A 24,657-nucleotide genomic window follows, 5' to 3' on the forward strand; every position below is an offset into this window, starting at 1 on the left:
TTGGCTAAGAGCTCGTCTTCCTCGGACGTAAGGAAACAGGTTAACGGCCCAAGACCCAGAGGCATCTGGCAGGAGTGAAAGCCTGCTCCCTTACGGACCACCAGCGGGTTATTACAGGTGGCGTGGTTTTCCTTGATAACAGTGATGAGTCAAACCGACAGTCGCGGATAGCAGCCAGAGATGGTTGTCCTCACTGTTGGTTTGACACCTGAGTTTGATAGGTTTTGCAACCTTCGGAAAAAAAGTATGTATTGATATATTATTTTTATAAAAATAAATATTTAATATTTAATATAGATTTTTTTTTGAGATTTTTTTTTTCTCGATTAATTATATCAATTTTTTTTGTTGGTAGATGTTTGGAACCAATGTGATTTATTATTAAGATTAATTTAAACTAATATGATTTATTATTAAAATTAATTTATTATTTATATTTTAATAAAATATTTGTTGATATATTCATTTTATTGAAGAAGAATCATGTTATTTAAGAATTTATAAATGAGTAGATTTTCAAAAAAATTAACTATTTTTTAATTTTAGATTATTAATTTTATATTTTATATTTAGAGAAAGCAAATTCTTGATTGACTAATATATATATTGAGTGGGCCTAATGGTTAAGAGCATGTGTTTCCTCCTAAGAGGTCACAGGTTCAAAACCAGAGGGGGGTAGAGTATGTATGCCTTCGTAGACTTAGCAGTCAAATCGCTGCGCGGAGGTGGGTCCCTTGTCCCACAAACAAGGGGGTCTCATACACCAATTTGGTGTCTGGCTTGGTTGTGACCTTAAAAATGGATATTATTATATTATTATTATATATATATATATTATTTCAACCATATATGAATATAATTTATAATATAAATAAATGTATTTTGTCAATTGAGTTTAGTTTGGGTGGTTGTGAGTGTTGATACTTAATTTTAGGGATTAGGTAAATCCTTGTAAAATATTGTAAATAGAAAATAAGGAGAATTGGAATATGAAGAGACACTGGGAGATGAAGCGCAAGAGTCTTTCTCTCGATGTATATATCTATGATCACTCTGAATGCAAAAACACAATTCATTTTGTAGTGTTGCCTCCTTGCCTGACATGGTATCAGAGCACATGTCCCAACCTATATTTTTGGCTTCCTTTCTGTGCTTGTAACTCCCTCCTGCCTATGTTTTGCATATTTTTTTGCAGAATTGTCACCTCTGACCTGCAATAGCTCCCACACTTTCCCATATTCTGCCACTGCTGCCTGAAATAACCATTCTCGTACACCAACTATGTGACTTGTTTATGCAAGCAATCGTTCTCTTTTAGACAAGAAGACCTGAAGCTTCCTTGCGATGCTTCTCCCTACTCCTCCGTTTTTGAAACTCCATGCCACTGACAAACTCCCTGTGTATAAAAATGTTGAGGGAACAACCCAACTTTGTCAAGCTCCAACTTTCTCACAGTCTACGTTGCGCTTGGATGTTGGAGCGGTGTGGCTGGTGCATTGAGCTGGAGGTGGTGTGGCTACTTGGATGAAGACCGAACGGTGACTACAGTTCAATGGCTTGTGTGTTAAACCAATGTCAAACCTGCATGCAATAGTGTTAAACACGGGTGTGGTGAATGATATGTCAACTCTTTTTTTTTTAAGCTGTGTAATGTGTTGTGATCAATACTCCATTTGAAGATTGGTTCATATATTAAAATCAATGTATGGTGAATGTATTGGTGGTGTTTAAGCCCAGACTGTATTGTTAGTGTGGCTGTGTATTGTCTGTGTGCAACAAACACGAGTGCTACCATACCACTACTCTCCTCTATGTTGTGAATTACACTAACTCCATACCTCCTCCCCATATCACCCATCATGGTCATCACACCGCTACATATACCATCGTGCCAACCATCTTAGCCATCACATCGTATGTCATCGTGCCCACTGCCATATAACACCTTATACCATCACTCCTCCCCTCATATAACGCCTTCGGTTATAATGTATACTCCACACAATTAATACATATAACGCCTGGTCAATACATTGACCCCACACAGTTAATACCTCCCCAGGTTCATAACCCCGACAGTTATAACCCCACGTGTTGACATCTCCCCCATATACACCCTCCCCCAAATACCACCTCCCCCATATAACCCTTCCCCAAATAATACCTATGTCATATATATACACCAAAATTGTATTTTTTACAAAATTACTACTAGAAGTGCATTTTTTCACAGTATATTGCCAACAGAGTACATTTTTTACACAATACACAAATTTTAAAATGCATTCACTGATATCAATTGTTGGAGTAGTTCTCTCTGGAAAAGAGAACTATCCTGAATGGTCAAGGAAGATAAAACACACTCTCATTTTTAATGAGTTGTGGAGAGGAGTTTGTGAAGGAGAAGGAGATAATGCACCTGCAAAGCCCACTTCAGATAAGGAGATTGCCATTTGGGAAAATAAGAACAACAAGGCTTATGCCTTAATTGCAGCATCTGTAAATGAAGAGGTGAGTCGCCATATTTCACCATTTTCAAATGATTTTGAAGCCTTAAAGAAGTTGAAGGAATTGTATGACTCACACTTTGAACTTGAAGTTGTTCAATTGATGATTAAATTGTTCAGTCTTGAATTGAAAAATGACAACCCTCTTGCTTTGGCATCAGAAGTAAGATCCATTATGCATGATAAAAAAACCACTGGTGTTGAAATATACATTCCTCTCATAGCTTATGTCAAGGCACTATATCCCAATTATTCACATTATCTTGAGTCATTGCAAGCAAGTGAAACCTTAAGGAGATTACCTTTGACTCCCTTGAGAAGAATTTTCCTGAGAGATAGAAGGATTTTGGGAAGAAGACAACTCCTTAGTCTTTTGAAGAAGATGTGTGTCTTGCACATTGAGAGAAGAATCATGCACGAGATTCTTCTAGAGGAATAGGTGGTCGAAGAGGAAGAGGAAGAAGGAATTTTAGAGGTAGGGGGGGAAGACAGTTCCAAGGAGAAAATTCTGATCTTCATTGCATACGATGCAATAGAGATGGACATGATGCATCCACATGTAAGTTGCCTCAATACATAATTGAGCGGGAAAGAAATGAAGGAAAAGGTAAAATCAATGACAAAGGGAAAGGTAAAGCACCTGAATCCGCTCACTATGTTGTGGCACACTATAATAATGGAGTAATTAAAGACTTGTTTAATGCTTCACTTGCTTCTTGGAAAAATGATTGGTTGCTTGATTCAAGAGCAACTTGCCACATGACTTATAGGATACATTTTTTTTAAGAATTCACTGACAATGTTGATGGAGCAATATATTTTGCAGACAAGTCAAAACTCAAGCCATCAAGGCTTGGCACCATCATGCTCAAACTGCCTGGTCTTCCAGATTTCCTTCTACATGATGTTCTATATCTCTCGAAGCTGAGGAGAAACTTGTTGGCTTTGGTCCACATCTGCTAGCAAAGACACTCCATTCATATATTTGACGGCAAGGTCAAGGTCATAAAAGCATTAGATCACTCACTTGTCATGATGAGGAGAGAAGAAGAAAGACTTCTGACGTTGCAAGGTACCTCTACTTGTGCACAAAACTTTTCATACAATTCTCACTATGATGAAGGTAAATTTCCATAAGTCTTTTATGGAATGCTAGATTTGGACACTTGAACTATGGAAGCCTTCATTTGTTGAAGAAAAATGGTGTTACTGGTTTGCCTACAATTCCTAGGAAACTTAAGCAATGTGATGCTTGTATCTTAGAAAAGCACAACAAACAGTCTTTTCATGATTCTCATTCCAGAGCACATAGAAAACTTGAACTCATTCATTCAGACTTATGTGGTCCAATGCATGTTCCTTCTGTAAATGGCAATAAATATATGATGACATTTATTGATGACTACACCAGAATGTGTTGGGTTTATTTATTGAAGAACAAGTCTGATGCTTTTGAAACATTCAATATTTTTCAAGCATGGACTGAAAATGATGCACAATCTCATATTGGCTCTATTTGCACCGATAATGGAAAAGAATACACTTCAAATGAATTTGAAAACTATCTTCGCCAGCATGGGATCAAACATCAAACAACTATGCCTTATAATCCCCAACAAAACAGAGTAGTTAAAAAAATGAACAGGACAATCCTAAATATGGTACGTTCCATGATGTTTTTCAAGAATTTTAAATTGATGTTTTGGGCCGATGTAGTTCTATGTGTTGTGTATATAAAGAATAGGTGTCCATCTAATTCTATAAAAAACAAGACTCCCTATGAAATGTGGTATGGCCACATTCCTTCGGTGAGGCATCTTAGGGTCTTTGGTTCCACCTGTTATGCCTTGATACCCAAGGAACAGAGAAACAAACTCGGTGCAAGGAGTCATAAGTGTAACTTCTTGGGTTATTCAAATACCTCCAAAGCATACTGTCTCTATGCTGAAGTTAATAAGAAGTTTATAGTGTCTAGAGATGTGATATTTCTTGAATCTTCCAACATTGACATTGTTGTTGAGCGGCAACTTGATCGCTTGGATAGATTCATACATGTAAAGTATTTTCAAGAATTTGATAATAAGATTCCACATCTTGAAGGGGGGATTCCTATACTAGATTAATCTGTGGAATCTTCTTATTCACTCCCCCACATGAAGCTCCAACCACTGATGACACTTTGAGTGATGTGATTGACAGAATTGGGAGACTAAATCTTGATTCAACCCCAACTCAGTCAACTGAGCAGCTTGGGCCATCTCATAAAGGTCCTCCAAAATGACTAACAAAGACACTTGAAAGTGTTCATCTTAATGAGGTTGGAAAGACAGGAACAAAAGGCTCAACCAAACAGAATGGAGGTGATGTAGACAATTCTAATTCACTTGATATGGATGTTTCTTATGATTGTGAACTGAATTTGTCTACAGATTTTGAGTCGACTTCCTTCAAAGAAGTCGCTTCTCATGATGAATGGAAAGAAGCGATGCAAAAAGAATATGATGCCTTGATAAATAATGGCACTTGGAAGCTGTTGAATCCTCCATTAGGAACCAAACTAATAGGCTGCAAGTGGGTCTACAAAAACAAGTATAAAGCAAATGGCTCACTTGACAAGCATGAAGCCAGGCTTATGGTAAAAGGTTTTGCACAAAAGGAAGGGGTCGACTATGAGGAAACTTTTTCCCGCACAAAAAAATGGACTACCATCTAAATACTCTTTGTCTTGGCAACTCATAACAGTTGGAAAGTCCATCAAATGGATGTAAAAACTGCCTTCTTGAATGGAGATCTGAAAGAGAATGTTTTTATGTCTCAACCAAAAGGATTTGTTTTGAAGGGTCAAGAACACAAAGTATGCAAGCTTGTAAAATCCTTGTATGGCCTCAAGCAAGCAACACGAGCTTGGTATGAGAAGTTAACTGAGAATCTTTTGAAACTCAACTTCAAATATTATGATCTCGATGATGCAACTTTGTTTGTCAAGAAAGTTGGAAAAACAGTTGTATATCTTGTGTTGTATGTAGATGATCTTTTGATGGCAAGGAACAATGAGAGCTATATTGCATTCATAAAGAAGGAATTGAGGAAAGGTTTTGAAATGACTGACTTGGGCTATGTTCACTACTATCTTGGTATTGAAGTAACTCAACGCCCGAAGTTTATATTCCTCTCTCAGAAGAAGTACATTGGAGATCTATTGAACAGGTTTGGCATGACTGAGTGCAATCCTTTGACTACTCCAATGGAATAAATCTTAAAACTCACATCCATTGAAGGAAAAGAATTTGAGGATGCAACAAAGTATAGACAACTTGTAAGAAGTCTCAACTACTGGACTACTAACAAACCATACATTTCATTTGTTGTTGGAATCCTCTCCAGGTTCATTCAAAAGCCTTGTGAGGGACATTGGTATGCTACAAATATAGTTCTAAAGTACTTGAAGGGAACTCAAGACTTTGGACTTAAGTATACACAGGTGGGCGACTACAGCTTGATTGGATACTCTGATTCAGAGTTCGATGGAGGTAAAGAAACCGGGGTGTCTACTTCATGTTATGCTATGAGTCTTAGATCAAGAGTTGTCTCTTGGAGGTCACACAAACAATTAGTTCAAACAGATTCCACAACTGAGGCAGAATATGTGGCAGCAGCTGAAGCAAAAAAGGAAATTGTGTGGCTCAGGAAATTTTTGGAAGATTTGCAGGAGAAACAAGTGCATTCAACTCCTCTCATGATTGACAACACTTATGCAATAAAGTTAGCCAGGAACCCAAAGTTCCATGATCGAACAAGGCATATCAATACAAAATACCATCTTATTCGACATTGTGTTGAGGCTAAGTTACGCCGTTGTTCCACAAATGAGCAGATTGCAAACATCTTCACCAAAGCGCTTGGAAGAGGAAAGTTTGAAAGATTCATAATGATGCTTGGACTCACCAACATCCCTTCAGATCAAGGGGGGGAATGTTGACACCTAATCTTTGGGATTAGGTAAATCCTTGTAAAATATTGTAAATAGAAAATAAGGAGAATTGGAATACAAAGAGACACTGGGATATAAATCCCAAGAGTCTCTCCCTCCATGTATATATCTATGATCAGTCTGAATGCAAAAACACAATTCATTTTGAGGAGTTACCTCCTCGCCTGACAATGAGGAATAGTTGTGGCCTTCCCCACCCAAGTTTGAGTCTCATAAGTTGACATGTTTATATTTATGCTTTGGAATAGAGTAATTATGTTTTTCTTTAAATGAGTATACTTACCTCACTCTAGACCTTCCTTTTTACTAAACCATTAGCAAGGGATACCACTGCCATGCTTGTCTAATTCTACCCCATACAATACAATATCTATCACCACCATGTATTGTTTAATAGTTTTTCAATATATGAAAATACTTTATAAAAGCTATCTATACTTAATTGTGATGCCATTATCATGGATGGGTATCTATGCCAACCCAATACAATAAAAGAATTGTTTGGAGATGATTATCAACCTCTTCATATTTTGTTGAGGAAAATGCCCAGCTTCATTACAAGCCAAACAATTGTATGGAAAGGTTTTTTCATTTTCTTTTGGAGGAAAATGTGAAGTTATATTTGCAAGCCAAGTCATTTCATGGAAAGGCAATATAATTTTATTTAGTAGGCGATTTCCAATTTTTACGCTGAAGCTGTTTTTCACTGCGGGCTGTGGATGTCCAAACACTGTTCACTACAACGAATGAGTGAGCTTAATTTTCGTCGTCCTCCTGCCTATCCAAAATTTTCATGTGGTTGGTTTTCACATCACCCAAAATCATACTTGAGCAACACAGTGTTTGCATTCAATGTTGTTGGTCGTGCTTTTAATGGAGATGCATGTGAAAAGGGGGTTATGCTGCACTGTCGAACTTGGTCAACTGTGAGTTATGGTTGCATATGATTTTCTCAGTGACGAGGCCACCCCTCTCCCTAATAATTTCGTTTAATTTTCTCAGTGACGAGGCCACCCCTCTCCCTAATAATTTCGTTTGATTTTCTCAGTGAAGAGGCCATGCCTCTCCCCGAAGAATTTCGGATTTGACCATGGTCATATTCCCTCCTGATGGGGTCTGTCGGTTTTCAGGTCGATTCCCCTAAAGAATCACCCCAAGTGGGGCTAAGTGAAGCAGATGGAGAAACTACTATATTGCCCAATTGGACGAGCGAGTTACTTATGCTATACTGGGTGATGATGAAAATTGTCAGTAGAGTGTTGATGTGGACATGGGTGTTCATGCCGCCATGAATTGGGCTTCTTCTTGACTATTTTTCTTGACGTTGAATCCCTGAAATATTCTTTTAGTGAATGATTCCAAGGTTTATAAGTTTATGATAGTGGAAATAAACAAAGCAACGGTTTCTTGTTTGTTTTGCAGTCTATACGAGGGTAACCGAGCATCATAATGCAGTGGGAGGAGAAATGTGCCTTGTTCATGAGAATTAAAAGGCTTACCATAGAAACAAGGTGATGTTCTTTTTTAATTTATCAAGTGTCGATCCTGTGCAGAGAAATCCCCAAGAAACAACATTTCCGTATCATTTATGTTCCGTTTCTGTTCCTTAGATAAAGTGGGCAACACCATCATTTATGGTAACATAGCACAAACCTATCAAAACCACGCAGAGTGGAGTACTCAAGCAAGACAACAATAGAGGAAGGTCGAGACTGATAGGAGAAGAGGAGGGATGGATGTGCAGGTCTTACAGTAAAATGGGAAGTCCTTCTTTCTCGGGAGAATATTGGCTTCCTTCTGAGTTCACTTATGGAGAATGGTTCACTTTAGAGGATTTGGAAGCAAAATTGCTACCCACTGCGGTGAATGGATCGAAGTGAAAAATTAGACAAATAAGACAATCCTAAAGTGCGTAATCAATTCGCCCAACTATTCTTCTTTCGTACATGTAATACTTGCTTGCCATGTTTAGATATAATTTTCCAAGAAAATTACATGAAATAGTTCGATTTAGGGACTATTTTCTCTAATGCTAGGGCTACTTTGATTACCCATGTTTCCTTTCTGATGCTAGGGATAATTTTCTTACCAATGCTTCATCTCTTATGCTAGAGCTATTTCTATTATATCTAATGATAGAGTTATTTTACTTTCTGGTGTTAAGGCCGCTTTGCATAGACCAGTCTCTTCAATTTTAATAGATTGAAGGTCTTCACATATAGATTGAATTAGTAGGCTCACTAAAAATTATAAAGCAAATCATTAGCTAAATTTTGGATGGTTATTAATTTCAACTAGCTCTAGAGTCTAGTAAGTTATTTTTTGTCAACATTAACTGAATAAGTTTCATTACTTTATCTAGAGTAGGTCTTAACTTTCTTTACGATTTGGGAAAACTCGGTTAAATTTTGGCAAACCTATTGGAACTAACATAACTCACTAACAGATGAAATGACAGGTTTTGACTGACTGCTATTTTAATTTAAGTTTAACTAATATATGAGTCTGAAATGACCCTTAATGCAACCAAATAGAATCATATATAATGTGTAGCCTTCTTAAGGGAAATATTAGGCAGATCTCTCATTAATGCATTAAGTGGTGTGATTCGTCTCATTATGATATGCAGTACAAAGGTTTTTTTTTTGGGGGGGGGTTTTTTTGGTTAAGGAATTTGTTAAATTTGAATTTGCATGAATCTATTTTAACTTTATTAAGAAAATGCATAAAATTGGAAAAAAATTGAGAGTTAGGATGGTTCTATAGTAGTTAATGTATTTGCATTATGGTAATTAGTGATCATTGTTAAATTGAAAGTTAATTTATGAATAAATTATAGATAATATATTAACAATGCACTCACTAAAAAATATAAATTAAACCTCACTAATTTGGAAAAGTTAGTGGGGGCAAAGGGTTAGTTGAGGGTTTGAATTTGAGAAGGCACGAGTACTAGAGAAGGCACAAAAAATTCTATATAGTTGGCACGAGGATTGGAGAAGGCACAAAATGGAAGGATCTGTTTGGACTATCCTTGGAGTGTTCATTCCATAATAACGCTGCTGATTGGACTTTCTTTCTAGTCTTTATTTTGGAATAAAATTTCATGCCTTCATATTGATTTTATTGACGACCAAAAAGATCAACTCTCATATAATGAATTTTGGAATAAAATTTCATGCCTTCATCCTGATTTTATTGACAACCAAAAAGATCAACTCTCATATAATGAATGTATACATAGTTGACTTTAAAAAAACTGATTTTAATTAATATAATTCAGATTGAAAACTCTTGAACAATTTAGAGGAAGTTGAAGAGAGTGTTTACAGGCCCCTCTAAGTGATGTTTATTTTTTAAAAGAATGGATCTATGGGGATCTTCTCAATTGCTCTATGTATATAGAGTGCCAAATGTATTAGAAAATCTTCTAGATCCTCAAATATGTTTTAAGAAACATCAACTACCGTCAAATATAAAAAATAAAAATAAAAAATCTTTAGAATTTCAAACCTTTGCACTTCCCTGCTATTTTCTTGCAATGTGATCAGATTCCTTAAATCTGCAAACAAATCTTAGAAAGCAACAATTGAAGGAATCTATTTATGTAATTGACCCTAGGCTTGTACTTGTGAGTGAGCAAATAAGGAAGAAGAAATAAAACTCAACAAGGGAATTGTAAATTGAATCTGACTTATTTATGAATCTTAAATTTGAAATTTTCAGTCAAGGAGAGTAATCAAATGAGGAAATTTTAACCAATTAAACCACTTGAATAAACTCAACATGTCTTCAATTAATCAGAGTGGTTGAAACCACCCTTGGATCAAACTATTACCCAAAAGAACCTAAGCGGAAATGAGATAAACGCCACAACTTAATGCCTTTCAATGACCTCTAAGAGTAGATTAACTGTAGCCATTGACTCAGAAATAAGATGAAGAGAAAGAAGAATGATTTTTTGAAGAATAACAAAGGACATTGAGCACTGGTTATTAAACTTCCATTCTTCTTTTCTCTTATAGTTGAAGTTGACCCCAAATTGTCTAAGAATAGAAGTTCTAACCATATCACTTATCTTCCAAAACTATTAGTAAAAGAGCATCGCTAAATTGTATAATATTAGCTCGACATCTGCATGATAATTTGGGAAGGTATGCCACTCTTCTTCTTTGTAAAACATGCCAAATCCGAATTGAAGAATACAAGAATATGAGTGGAGATTAGGATTGTCCCATTCTTCGCAGGAATGAATCCCATCTCATGGTTCAAACCATGCTTGTAACAATTCTAATTAATTGAAGACATGTTGGGTTTATTCCAGTGGTTTAAATGATTCTAATTCTCTCATTTGATTGCTCTCTTTGAGAGAAACTTTCAGATTTAAGATTCATAAATCAACAAGATTCAAATTACAATTCCCTTGTTGAGTTTCTTCTTTTCTTTCCTTATGTGCTCTCTCACGAGTACAAGGCTGAGATCAATTAAGAATCTAGTCACATTGCCAAGAAAATAGCAGGGGAGGGGAATCAGGTCGAATCTTATGAGTGGCTCTGTTTGTAGCTAGACGCTGCTTACTGGAGAGGAGCCTTATGCCAATATGCATTATGGGGCAATCATTAGTATGCCCTTGTTCCTTATAATGATGACCATCATCCTTGTAGTGCCATATCCCTGTATTTGTCATAGCTAAAGATAGAGGTGTGATATGTGTAATTCATAAATATCTGGAAAATACCGGTGACGTCAAGCTTTATGGATATTTTGCTGATGGCATAGTCAACAATAATTTGCGGCCACCTGTCCCTAAGGGGTGTGTCATTAATGGAGAGTTATTGGTCAACAAACCCTTCTATGAGAACCTCTTTCACAAAGATTCCTCTTGGATTGTGTGCAATGGTAGCAATGCTTCCACCTAAAGGGCAGGCTCTTCAAGCTCACGTTCAAACTCATTCACAGAATTAGACTTGTGAAAAATACCAGTGAATTCAAATCAAAGTGTGTTTTTCGGCCAATTTGGATTTTTTTTAATATTTAGAATATTTTCTTTCAAAATTTCATTAGATTTCATTATCTATATATTTCACTTGTTTATTGCCTTCTACATTCTCCGATTTCGACCTTCCTTTGCACCGCTAGGTGCAATTACTAGTTATTACTATGTGAGGTAAGTTATTATAGGGAAAAGTTAAAAATGCCCACAAACATATATATATATATATATATATATATATATATATATATATATATATATATATATATATATATATATATATATATATATATATATATATATATATATAGGTATATATATATATATATATCTACATATCTACATATATATATATGTATATATATATATATATAGGTATATATATACATATATATATATGTAGATATATATATATACATATATATATATATACATATATATATATATATATACATATATATATATATATATATATATATATATATATATATGTGTTTTATCAAGGTAGTGAGGCAATTTTTTTTTTTAGGTTTCAAGAGATGGATGACTACCACCTCCACATAATATTTGTAGTAAGTAAGAATTACTTATTGTAAACTCAACCATAAAATCTAACCTCGAGAGTGTCTAGAGAATTGAATCCTTAACCTCTCAATAGCAAAGATGCTTTAATTAAAAAACTCCACAAATTAAACTAACTCTCAAGATTCAAATTATAATAATTAATATTCCCATTTAATAATTTTAAAAAATAATTATATTATTTTTTTTTTAATTTTTAAATTAAAAAATAAATAAAATTTAATTAATTTGGAAAATAAATAATAACTAATAAACATAAATACATAATTTTTTAATTTTCTTTCGTTTTATCTAACATTACATAGCTTTGAACCACAAATAAGATATTATAACATATATAAGTGTTGTTTATATTTATTTTATAAGTCTCCCTAAGTATAAACAAGCTTACATTAGACAAAATTCTTTTAAAAACCTCAAAACCACCTTTTGCTACGCTGAAATAATTTTTGAGAGTTTCATATGGATATTTTTTTATTTTTATGCATGTCACAATGTTGTCTCAAATGCCTCCAGGCGGTTTTTTCTGATCTCTTCCCATGTTCCTGTATTTTCGCGGCCTACAGGGCCCATCACATACATCTCTTTTTGTCTATTTCTGGATACATATATGGTTAATATCTGGTAATATTTCCTTTTTGTATAAGAACAACCGCGGCCCGGTGATCTGCGGCCTCGGGGATATTTCCATTTTGAAAGATCAATCGCGGCCCAAGTTTCATGGGGTCCAACTATACAGGTTTCCTCCTATCTGCAAAATGTCTCCACGGAGAACCACTGTAATGCTGAACAATATATTATCTTAATATATCTATCTTGATTTTTTCCGCTGAAAAAAAATGTGGTCTCAAAACCACCTTTTGCTACGCTGAAATACTTTTTGAGAGTTTCATATGGATATTTTTTTATTGATATGCATGTCACAATGTGTTTCTTTTCTATGGAATACCTTGTTCGTCCTTGTTCATCTATATTTTAGCATTCTTGGTGTGCTTACAATGAGTTTGGGATATTATTATTTACCTATAGGTTTGTAATTGTTCTTTTTTTCTACATATTTATATCATAATAAAATTATTTTACTAAAGATTATTTTATAATAATGTTATTTTTATTTATTTATTTCTATTTATTATAAATTATATTTTAATTTAATAAAACAAATAATACATAATTTATTTATTTTTAATTGAAAATTTATTGAATACTACTTATTCAATATTATTTTTCAAATGTAACATTCATTTAATTTAACAAAATATATAATACATAATTTAAATTTTGTTACAAAATTTAGCTCTTTCTTGAAGTTCACAAAATTTTATTAATTCAGTGCTAATTTCCATAATCATTATAATGGAGGGAATGCATGGTAATGAATTATGTATTGTAAAATTTTGCTCCGCTGGAAAGTCATGAAATATTATTAATTCAATGTTAATTTATGTCATGAAATATTATTAATTCAACACTAATTTCCGTAACCATTGTGGTAATTTTGCTCATGCTCAAGGTCATGAAATATTAGTAATTCAATGTTAATTTTTGTCATGAAATATTATTAATTTAATGCTAATTTAAGTTATGCAATATTATTAATTCAATGCTAATTTTTGTAATTATCGTGATGAAGTTAATGTATTAGTAATGTCGTGATGAAGTTAATGTATTAGTAATGTAATACGTATCAAATCAACATCAAATTAACTTTTTCTTCAAATTAAAACTAAGTAACAATTTGAATAATAAATATTATCAATTTAATATTAATTTTTTTAATCAATAAAGTTAAGTGAGTAACAATTTGAACATTTTAAACCATGAATATTATCAATTAGTATTTTTAAGCTATGAATATTATCAATTCAATATTAATTTCCGTAATTATCATAATAAAGTTAACTTAGTAACAATTTGAACATTTTAAACAATGAATACTATCAATTCTATACTAATTTCCTTAATCATCCTAATAAAGTTAAACTTAGTAACAATTTGAACATTTTAAACAATGAATATTATCAATTCAATACTAATTTCCGTAACCGTAACTATCTTGATAGAATTAATGTACTGACAATGAAATACATTATAGAATTATCTTCAAATTAATTTATTCTTCAAAATAATACTAGATGACAATTTCCGTAATCAATTTAATATTAATTTCTGTAATCATCATGATAAAGTTAACATAGTAACAATTTGAACATTTTAAGCAATGAATATTATCAATTCAATACTAATTTCCGTAATCATCATGATAAAGTTAACTTAGTAACAATTTGAACATTTTAAACAATGAATATTATCAATTCAATACTAATTTCTGTAATCATCATAATAAAGTTAACTTAGTAACAATTTGAACATTTTAAACAATGAATATTACCAATTCAATACTAATTTCGGTAACCGTAACTATCGTGATAGAATTAATGTATTGACAATGAAATACATTATAAAATTATCATCAAATTAATTTATTCTTCAAAATAATACTAATAACAATTTCCGTAATCAATTATCATCATGATAAAGTTAACTTAGTAACAATTTGAACATTTTAAACAATGAATATTATCAATTCAATACTAATTTCCGTAATCATCATAATAAAGTTAACTTAGTAACAATTTGAACATTTTAAACAATGAATATTATCAATTCAATACTAATTTAGTGACCTTAACTATCATGATAGAATTAATGTCTTGACATCTCTGAAAAAGAATTAATGTATTGACAATGAAATACATTATAAAATGATCATCAAATTAATTTATTCTTCAAAATAACACTAAATAACGATTTCCATAATCAATTCAATATTAATTTCCGTAATCATCATGATAAAGTTAACTTAGTAACAATTTGAACATTTTAACAATGAATATTATCAATTCAATACTAATTTCCGTAATCATCATAATAAAGATAACTTAGTAACAATTTGAACATTGTAAACAATGAATAATATCAATTCAATACTAATTTCCCTAACCGTAACTATCCTGATAGAATTAATGTATTGACAATGAGATACGTTATAGTCAATTCAATATTAATTTACGTAATCATCATGACAAAGTTAACTTAGTAACAATTTGAACATTTTAAACAATGAATATTATCAATTCAATACTAATTTCCTTAATCATCATAATAAAGTTAACTTAGTAACAATTTGAACATTTTAAACCACAAATATTATCAATTCAATACTAATTTTCATAACCGTAACTATTGTGATAGAATTAATGTATTGACAATGAAATACATTATTAAATTATCATCAAATTTCAACTTTGATGATGGACGAACAAGGTTACACATCATACTAGGCTATAGAATAAACATCTTGGCTCAATAAAAAACTAAAATTATTTGATTTTAAAATTTAAAATTATATCTTTGGAGACAGTAGTGTAGGAAGGTACAAGCAATAAAAAAATAAATCCCATCACCAACTCCGGCTTCTGGAATTTTAGTATTTGGAATCAATTTACAAAAAATCCCACTAGTATTCAGTGCTAAAATATAAAAATAAAAAATTCTCTCAATATTAAAACATAAAAATAAAAATTCATTTTTAAAAATACTCTAGGAAAAAATAAAATTAGTTTTAGGTTCATCTCATTTAAAAACAACGCGAGAGCAGTATTCCGTTTCCTTAATTAAGACCAAAGTCAGAGTTATATTCCGTACTGTTTCCGGAACTAGTAACACGTATGATTTAAAAAATCATATTCACATCCACTATTTTTTTAAACCATAAAATTCTTTTGGAATAATTTTACCTGCACGAAATCCAAGAAAACCCATAACTCAATCAACAACTCTGAAATAACACATAGCCATGTCGTCGTTTCGGCTAAAAAAGCTCTTACAACCATTTATGATTGAATTTTCAACTCAACAACTCAGCGTCTGGTGGATCCCATGGCTGTGTTCACGCTCCCCAATAAATTCGGACTCCGCCAAGGTGATGAACAACCACCCCCATAGACCCAGATACTTTACTAAACCAAATCAACTTTTTCAATTTCTTTTCTATTTTCTATTGTTGCATATATCTTGTTGCTTTTGAGTTTGATCCTGGTTTGTAGCTGTATTCTTCATTTCATCTGGTCTGCCCTCGAAGACAGGGCCAGTCTTTGACATTGCGTATATATGTCTGATCCTGCCCATTCACATTAATTTCCTTTAATGGACTGCATTCCACCCATGATTTCTGTTTCCTATTTATAAGCTCTTATCGTTCACTGGGTTTCTATTATTTCAAGTGTCCACGGCACGCTGCATCAGAACATAAGTTAGGAAGATTTTCTGAACTGCTCTCCGGCTTCAAATTTGAGGTAATTTTTTTAACCCGCAGATAGATCTGATGTTTTCATTTGATTCGGATGATTACTGGTCTCATATGAGTATTTCTATGATGAGGGGTCATGGGATTGTGTCTCATTGAAGACTCTAATCAGCAAAATCTGGGTCTGAAAGAGGAGGATATAGCTGATAGATGCAATGATGTCCGTTTGTACTATTTTGATATTACAACGATGAGCCCAGCACAACCCTGATCTGGTGTTGATGTCCTATGTGTCGTCGTCATCAAGATTGGACTCTGCATTAGGTCAGACAGAGTGGTAGTTTGGTGCTCTTGGTGTTGCTGAGATAAGTGTTTGTTAAGGTCTCTTGTGCAGTAGAATACCCATGAATGTTGATTGGTTGTTCATATTGCCTAAAAATGATGATCATACTAATGTCACATTGTAATTCATGAGAGAGTGATTGTTTATCTGTTGATAAACCCTAAATCCTGCAATGATTTGTTTTAATGGCAATTCGTCTTAAGTTTGGCGTGTTTGAATGTATGCTGTTTCAGTTATTCCCTAGAATCGATCCACACTAGATCTATTTTTAGTGCTTTAAAGATCCTGAGCTAAGATCGATCTGTGCTAGTTTATTTCAGTTATTAAACTTTTGACTTGGCTCCATTTTTGGACAGTATAGTTTGCCAATTTTTTTCCAATTTAGTTGATGCATGCATGGGCATATGTGACATCTTTTCCACCCTGGCTGTCAAGTGTTCCTCCCTTCTCTTGATACAAATATTTCAGTTGTAAGTCACTGCAAGGAAATGGATTAAGTTGGTTTTGGGCATTAGCCTTGTCCTGATGCAGATCGACTGCATGGAAGTTAGCAATTTGAATCTATCTTCACATTTAACATGGATATCCCTTATCTTAGTTGCCACTTCTATGAAGTATCTATTCCATCAAAACGATCTGGTACTTGCACCTGAGCTCATCCTTACTTAGAAGATGCATTGGGGTGGGGCAGATAATAGTGAGAATGGAATTCTGGTGGTCAGCTTAATACTCTGTCCATCTCACCAGCGACCAAGGGCCCGATGGGTAGTTTTTTTTTAACTCAAATTTTCTTTTCAACACAATACAGATCTCGTTCCCTGGATTCCTAGACCACAAAGATTACAAAAGGGATAAAGCCGGGTTAGAATGTACTAGTTCCAGACATTCTGAAGTCTGCTGGTATTTAAAACAAGGGTACATTAAGCGTCACTAGGGTGGCCTGTAATGCTTTAGTCACTAATGCCTGAGAGACCTTCGACTGGGGGGCTAGAGTAAATTCTCCAACTGAAAGTTGAAACCCCAGATCCAAAACCAGATCAGAACTTAATCCTATTAGTATTAACTTTTGTTATCAGAATTCATGGAATTGCTGCCATTTTTACTTTCAGCCTTTCAGGATGCTGGGGTTGGAGCTGTTGACTTCTTTATTCGTACCTCTTGCTCTATCAGAATTTGGCTGGGGCCCAATCTTCCTGTAGCTACTCAAAATTCCCACCCACCTCCTTTATGCCATAGTGAAGGGGCGACTGATGTTGTAATCTCCTTCATGAACTAGTTACTAGGATGAATTTCTTTTCAGCTGCCACCAGTCTAGACGTGATAATATTTAGTGCAATTCATTTAAGTAATATATTCTGTGCATTGTGATCAATCTAAGGGCAGCTCATGAGATGGCAGCTGATCAGGAATGCTCTTGCTGAGTTACAAATAGAAAATAGCACTTGATTTATTCAGGTGGAATTTGTGTGGAAAACATTTCATTCGTACTGCTGTCTTATGCTGGAAGTGCATGTCAATGAATAGAGAACTTTGCATTTCTAACAGAAAATATTTCAGTCAATTAATGGAAATTCTTGGTTGAAACAGAAAAGCAGTTTCACCAAGTTTAAATACCCTTGTGAAAACCCCATCTTAAGAGAGTAGGCAAGATAGCAAATATATTTGAATATACTTGAAATCGTTTTCTTCATATCATAAATTAATTAAGTTATTGATGATAAGAAATTAGAGAACATTTATGTCATACTGGGTTTGGGTCACGATTCACAGAAATGCTCTTAAAATCAGACGAGAAATTGGTTATGCAGCTATTGATCGAAAACTGTCATGTTCAAACAATGAATACTTATGCTGTTTTTGTCTCTGGAGGTTGTTTCCAGTTAATAACAAAGTACGTGTGTTGTGCACATTTTGAATTCTTTTATTTGATGCTGTGTTCATGTTACCGTTTTCAGTTCTGTAGTTGTGGCATGGCAAACCATTTTAGTGATTCTATTTTCATATCTGAAATCCTTTTTATGCATAATGGATTCTTGTACAATTATGTTCATTGACGAGAAGGCAGATGTGGATAATTCTCATTGTCTTTGTTTTTTTTTTCATTCTCTGGACTACAGAGATAGTTCATTGGTCGGATGTAATTGTTTTTCCTCATTTGTTCGGGTAACAAATGAGTTATGGGAGTCAATATTCATATATACACTACTGCATATTTCAACCTCAGAGATTTCATGTTATCACCATCCTTATAGGAAATTCTTCATCACCAGAGGAAAACTTTACAATATTGTTTTTCGTAATCTGTTGTGATTGCTATCTGTTCTATGGGCATTTTTTTTATTGTATCTCCTGTATTTTATTAAGTTCATGATTTGGTTGCCTCCTCTTCAGTTCTTGAGATTCCATGAGTCACCTTGTAGTCTAAAGCTTGCCTTTGTACATGGTCAGTATCTGCAGACAGTGTGGATGGTCTGAATGCCTCTATTTATTCTTTACCTTGACTGAATATTTAATCAGAGAATGTCATCGATATTTGGAAATTTTGCATTCAATAATTGAAATATGGCTCCAATGGGTAGTGTTTCAACAGAAAATCCCACTTTTTTGTTAATTAATGCCAGTTTGTAGACTCAACTCCTGGACAATATACATGCCACATAGGAATAATAATCAAGATACCAAGATTTTACTCAAATCTTATGTTTACTTTTGTAACATGGTCATGATTGACAGCATGACATAACTTGTCAGAAATCATTTATTGTTCCTAATTTCACTGTCAAAATGTCCTGACAATGCATTTTTGTTTATGAAGATGCAGCCTTTCTTTATTTAAAGCTGAAATGGTCAATCTATTCAACCTTTGAGGTGAAATTATAAATGTTTGGAGACGCATGGAGTTTCCTTTTGCTTTAGAAGTATGATAACTTATTTGCTGCTCTGAATATCTAGGATTGTGTAATATAGGCTTATCTTGGCTTGATGATGGGCAGATGTGTTTTCCTTCGTTTGCTAATATTTCGTACTTCTGGCTTGGGTTATGTTCTCCTATGTGTTTTAAACATGAATTTGATGTTCAACAAGCTTATCTTAGCTTCCTGATGAGAGGATGTATTTCCCTTCATTTGCTTCTTATTTTGGCTTCCGTCTTGAGTTCTGTTGTCCTATATGCTTTTGCAGCAGTTCGGTTCTGCAGTGATTTTTGGTTTTGCTTGTCTACATTATGATACAGTGGGACCTTTTGACTTCATAGATTTTGGAATAATTCCTTCATTTTCTTGTCAAGTACCTTTTGATTTCGTAGATATTGGAATAATTCGTTCATTTTCTTGTCCTCTAATAGATACAAGATGAGGTCGAAAACAAATTCAGCAGAAAGCAGGACCAGGAGTTCTGTTTCTATCTTTATTGTTTTGGGATTATGCTGTTTTTTCTACATATTGGGTGCTTGGCAGAAGAGTGGCTTTGGAAAGGGTGACAGGATTGCAGAGGAAATCACCAAACTGACAGACTGTGCAACTTTGTCTCTAAATTTTGAGACTCACCACAATGAAGGAGATAACATTGAACTTTCTGAATCCAAAGCAAAAATATTTGAACCTTGTAGTGCCAAATACATTGATTATACGCCTTGCCATGACCAAAAGCGAGCTATGACATTTCCTAGAGATAATATGATATACAGAGAGAGGCATTGCCCACCAGAGGATGAGAAGCTACATTGCCTCATTCCTGCTCCAAGAGGATACAAAAATCCATTTCCATGGCCAAAGAGCCGTGACTATGTGCCATATGCTAATGTTCCCTATAAAAGTCTTACAGTAGAGAAGGTTATTCAGAATTGGGTTCAATTTGAAGGTGATGTGTTCAAGTTTCCTGGAGGAGGAACAATGTTTCCTCAAGGGGCAGATAAGTATATTGATGATCTGGCTCAAGTGATACCTATTTCTGATGGTACTGTCAGGACTGCATTGGACACAGGCTGTGGGGTATGTTTGAAGCATATACCTTGCTAGTGTTGATTCTGCAACAAACTTGTTCTTACTTTTGCTCTTTCTGTGGCAACTAGTATGTTTCGTCAATTTTGAAGGGATTCCTGTATTTTTTTGTTGCAATGATCTTATTGAGCTTGAAGACATGCCCTGACCTGAAATCCTTATGGCATGCTTAGGTGGCAAGCTGGGGTGCATATCTCTTGAAGAGAAATGTTTTGACCATGTCATTTGCTCCAAGGGATTCACATGAAGCTCAAGTGCAGTTTGCTTTGGAGCGGGGTGTCCCTGCGGTGATTGGAGTAATGGGGACACAGCGGCTTCCATACCCTTCTAGGGCTTTTGATATGTCTCATTGTTCACGATGTTTGATTCCCTGGACTGCAAATGGTAAGGGGGACTGTTTTAGGATTAGTGCTTGTTAAAAATTGAATTTAGAGCTAGAGAAGAGCCTTAAATTCACTGATTTGATTCTCATATCGATTTGCTTAACTTCATTTGTTTGCAGATGGTTTGTATTTAATAGAAGTGGATCGAGTCCTAAGACCAGGTGGATATTGGATTCTCTCTGGTCCTCCCATCAATTGGAAGCAGTATTACCAAGCTTGGCAGAGGTCTAAAGAGGAGCTCCAGAAGGAACAAGAAAGAATTGAAGAAATAGCAGAACTATTGTGCTGGGAAAAGAAGTATGAAAAAGGTGACCTTGCCATTTGGCAAAAGAGAATTAATACTCATTCTTGTCCTAGAAGTCGGGATACTATTGACCCACCTCCTGCATGTGAATCAGTCAATCCAGATGATTCTTGGTAAGTACCTGAACTTCGTAGGTGAAAACTTGAAGACAGTTTATGTAGCCTAATTTGATAACACAGCATAATCAAATCTACAGTGTGCCAAAATCTCTTTTGAAAAATTTATTGATGGTGAATAAAAAATGACTATATTTATGAACAGTGTTTGTAACCCAGACATTGTTTGTACTCAGGCAGGACTATAACCTCAGTGCAGCAGGTTTTCTTAGGTTCAAGTCTAGGATTGAATATATACTTAGGCCTTGATAGGTAATACCTTTTTTGGCCCTTCCTAGAATGTGCTTGTAGGTTTTATGGTATCTGGATTGAGGCAGCAAGTTACAGTTGCTATGCTATTTAACGAGCGTTTATCTTTTGTCCTTGTAAGTAATCCTCTAATTGCATTTTTTTCTCCTTTAGAAGTCTAATACCACACCAAATTTTATATTGGACGTCAGTCTTGCAGTGATTGTGTTCCAAAGTGCATTGTGGTTTTAGGATTTGTTTGAACCAAAAAGTCAGTGTGGCTGACTATGAAAAATATAAACTTGTATTGCTGCCAAGAAGAAATACACAGTATGTTTGTTTGTTAGGCTAATTTTCTGACAGATGTAGATATTGGGAGAACTGTTTTGTAACAAAATAATAGAATGGCTGTTGACCTGTTAAAACTTGTGAATTTAAATGTAAATGCATGCCTACAAGATTCTTATGAAGGGATTAGCAATTTCATATCCTGAATACATGTCAAAGATACATTTTGATTTCATCATTTTCAGGTCATGTGAGTTTTCCTGTCCGCTTTTACATTTCAATGCCCATGCAGAAATTGATCTTGTGTTGCAGATAGGTTCAATTGTCAAATTATTAAGAATCTTTCAACCATGTTTTCATAGTTGGCTTCAGATTGCAGTGCAGTACAAAAATGAGTCTGTTTTTTCTCGTGAACTGCTTTGACAGTTGCCTATTTTTAGTCATATGATTGAAATTTGAAACTTTATGCTTATCTGATAAAACTCTATAAAATTTGCTCATCGTCCAGGTATAAGAGAATGGAAAGATGCACTACACGAATGCCTAAAGCAAGTGGTGCTAGTGAAGTGGCTGGAGGGATTTTGGAAAAGTTCCCAAAGCGCCTTAATGCTGTTCCTCCTAGAGTTCTCAGTGGTTCATTATCAGGTGTTTCAGCTGAGTCATATAATGCTGATACACAGTTGTGGAAGAAGCACGTGGAGGCCTACAAAAGAATCAACAAATATATTGGAGAGATTAGATATCGCAATGTTATGGACATGAATGCAGGTCTTGGTGGCTTTGCAGCAGCACTTACATCGAACAAAGCTTGGGTTATGAATGTTGTCCCAACCATTGCGAAAGACAATACACTTGGTGTGATATATGAGAGAGGCCTTATTGGAATCTATCATGACTGGTATGGTTTCCCTTCATTTCTTTTTAATTTTTGCAAGGATTATTTACTGGTTCAGTTTTAGTAGTTTGATCAGTTTTGCTTTGTAAACCTAGTTCCATGACATTTGAAGCATTATTGTCCATATGTCGCTTAGCTTTCTGTTTGTGTGTTTGGACATCCAGTAATATTTGTTAGACTTTTGATCGAGAAAATTTCAATTTTTTTGGAATAGGAATTGAAATTCATGCTTTTGAAAGGCTTGGAAAAACAGTCAATTCTTTGCACGAGTTTGTCATGTTTAGAGGCTTATATAAAAAGTTACAAATATTTAATGTGTGGGACGAGTTAGTGCATGTGAGGATGAATCAACCAAGTTGGCTCAGATGGTAGGTTGTAGAATGTGGATCTTGGTGATAGGATGAAAATTCTGAAATGAATGAAAGAATAGAGTCTAGACATTAAGTAAAATAGCCGAATAAAAGGATGTAGGTTGCACTTGTCAAGTACTTCACATGTATAGCCAAGTTTTTTGAACTTTAATGAGGTTTGATATCCTAGATCAAAATACTAGGTTGACTGTTCATTCTCATTGGTGAAAATGAGGAAGTCAGAAACTCTATAAACATTATTAAAATGCTGACCAAAATTAACTTCTGCACAAAATCAGATTGTTAGCTATGATGATGGGCCTTGTCAATTTGACAAGCATTTCTATCCATCATGAAAGAAATGAGGTTTTAAAAACTGTTTGTGCTTCCTTTTATAATCTTAACTTGATCGCGGGTGATAAGCAAGTCAAATGTAGGAAAAATAACCAATTTCTATTCAACCGAAAGTACCTGAGCAATTTAAAATGCCAAAACTACTATTCTTGAAACTACGATAACAAATGCAGTATACAAGATTGGAATTTTTTTCCTAAACATAGGTCTATTGATAAATTGACCCTCCGATATACGCAAGACAAAGATGAATTTTCTTGAGAAGATATGGACGTTGCAATTTGCCATATTTAAATATTTCAAAGAGTAACTGCAACTAAACATTCCTCTCATGAGGCTTTTGGGCCTATTTGTTATTTCCTCTCCCTCTTAACCCTTTGTTCTTTGTATATGGGATCAATGGCTTTACATGCATGCATTGTCTTTAACCTTTTGAAACCTACCAAGATTCTTATTGCTACTTGTAGGTTGATTTTAGAATCTCACTATCCATTAATATTCTTATTGCTGCTTCTAGATGACTTCCTTTTTGTAACTTACTTAACATTTTTGTGGCAATAAATGCCCCACGAATTGCGATAACCCAAAATTTCAATGACTAACATAAAATTCTAATGACTAACATAAAACTAGGTCATTGCCACTTGGGTTGATTTTATAATCTCACTACTCAATAAGATTCTTATTTCTGTGTAGATCCTTTTTTTTGTAACCTTTTGTTGTGAGTAGGATATTCTATTTATATATATTCAAAATTAGGTTATAGACACATTGAGAATTTGCTAGAGCTTTGGTTGAACCCTTGAATCTTTTCAGAATAGGCCTTATTCAAAAGCTAACATGTATTCAAACAAATAAATATACCAAACAATTTTTCGAGCTATCAGTTTGCTAGTGTCGGTGTTTAGAAGGATACATAATGTTCCATGAGCTGGTTGCATGGGCAAGCCCAATGCTCCCTGCATAAAAATAGTGAATCTCAAACTCATACCTAGATGTACCATGATCTACTATTT

General features: G+C 34.2%; 1 protein-coding gene across 2 annotated transcripts in view; it reads left to right on the plus strand.

Annotated features, from left to right (window-relative positions):
* Positions 1-15,936: 15,936 nt before the first annotated feature.
* LOC149166264 (S-adenosyl-L-methionine-dependent methyltransferases superfamily protein) overlaps positions 15,937-24,657 on the plus strand; it is an 84,806-nt gene continuing 76,085 nt past the window's right edge. Inside the window, exons 1-5 of one of the 2 annotated variants that reach the window (XM_089432515.1) lie at positions 15,937-16,058; positions 20,069-20,714; positions 20,897-21,107; positions 21,226-21,523; positions 22,551-22,940. In XM_089432515.1, the coding sequence (XP_089288641.1) occupies positions 20,076-20,714; positions 20,897-21,107; positions 21,226-21,523; positions 22,551-22,940 (1,538 nt within the window). In that variant the 5' untranslated portion in view covers positions 15,937-16,058; positions 20,069-20,075. The other variant, XM_089432514.1, reaches the window with a different exon arrangement.

The sequence above is a fragment of the Pinus tabuliformis genome, chromosome 5_1 (genome assembly GCF_031772625.1).
Source record: "Pinus tabuliformis cultivar Carrire ecotype Pingquan chromosome 5_1, CPIR1, whole genome shotgun sequence".
NCBI classification, from domain to species: domain Eukaryota; kingdom Viridiplantae; phylum Streptophyta; class Pinopsida; order Pinales; family Pinaceae; genus Pinus; species Pinus tabuliformis.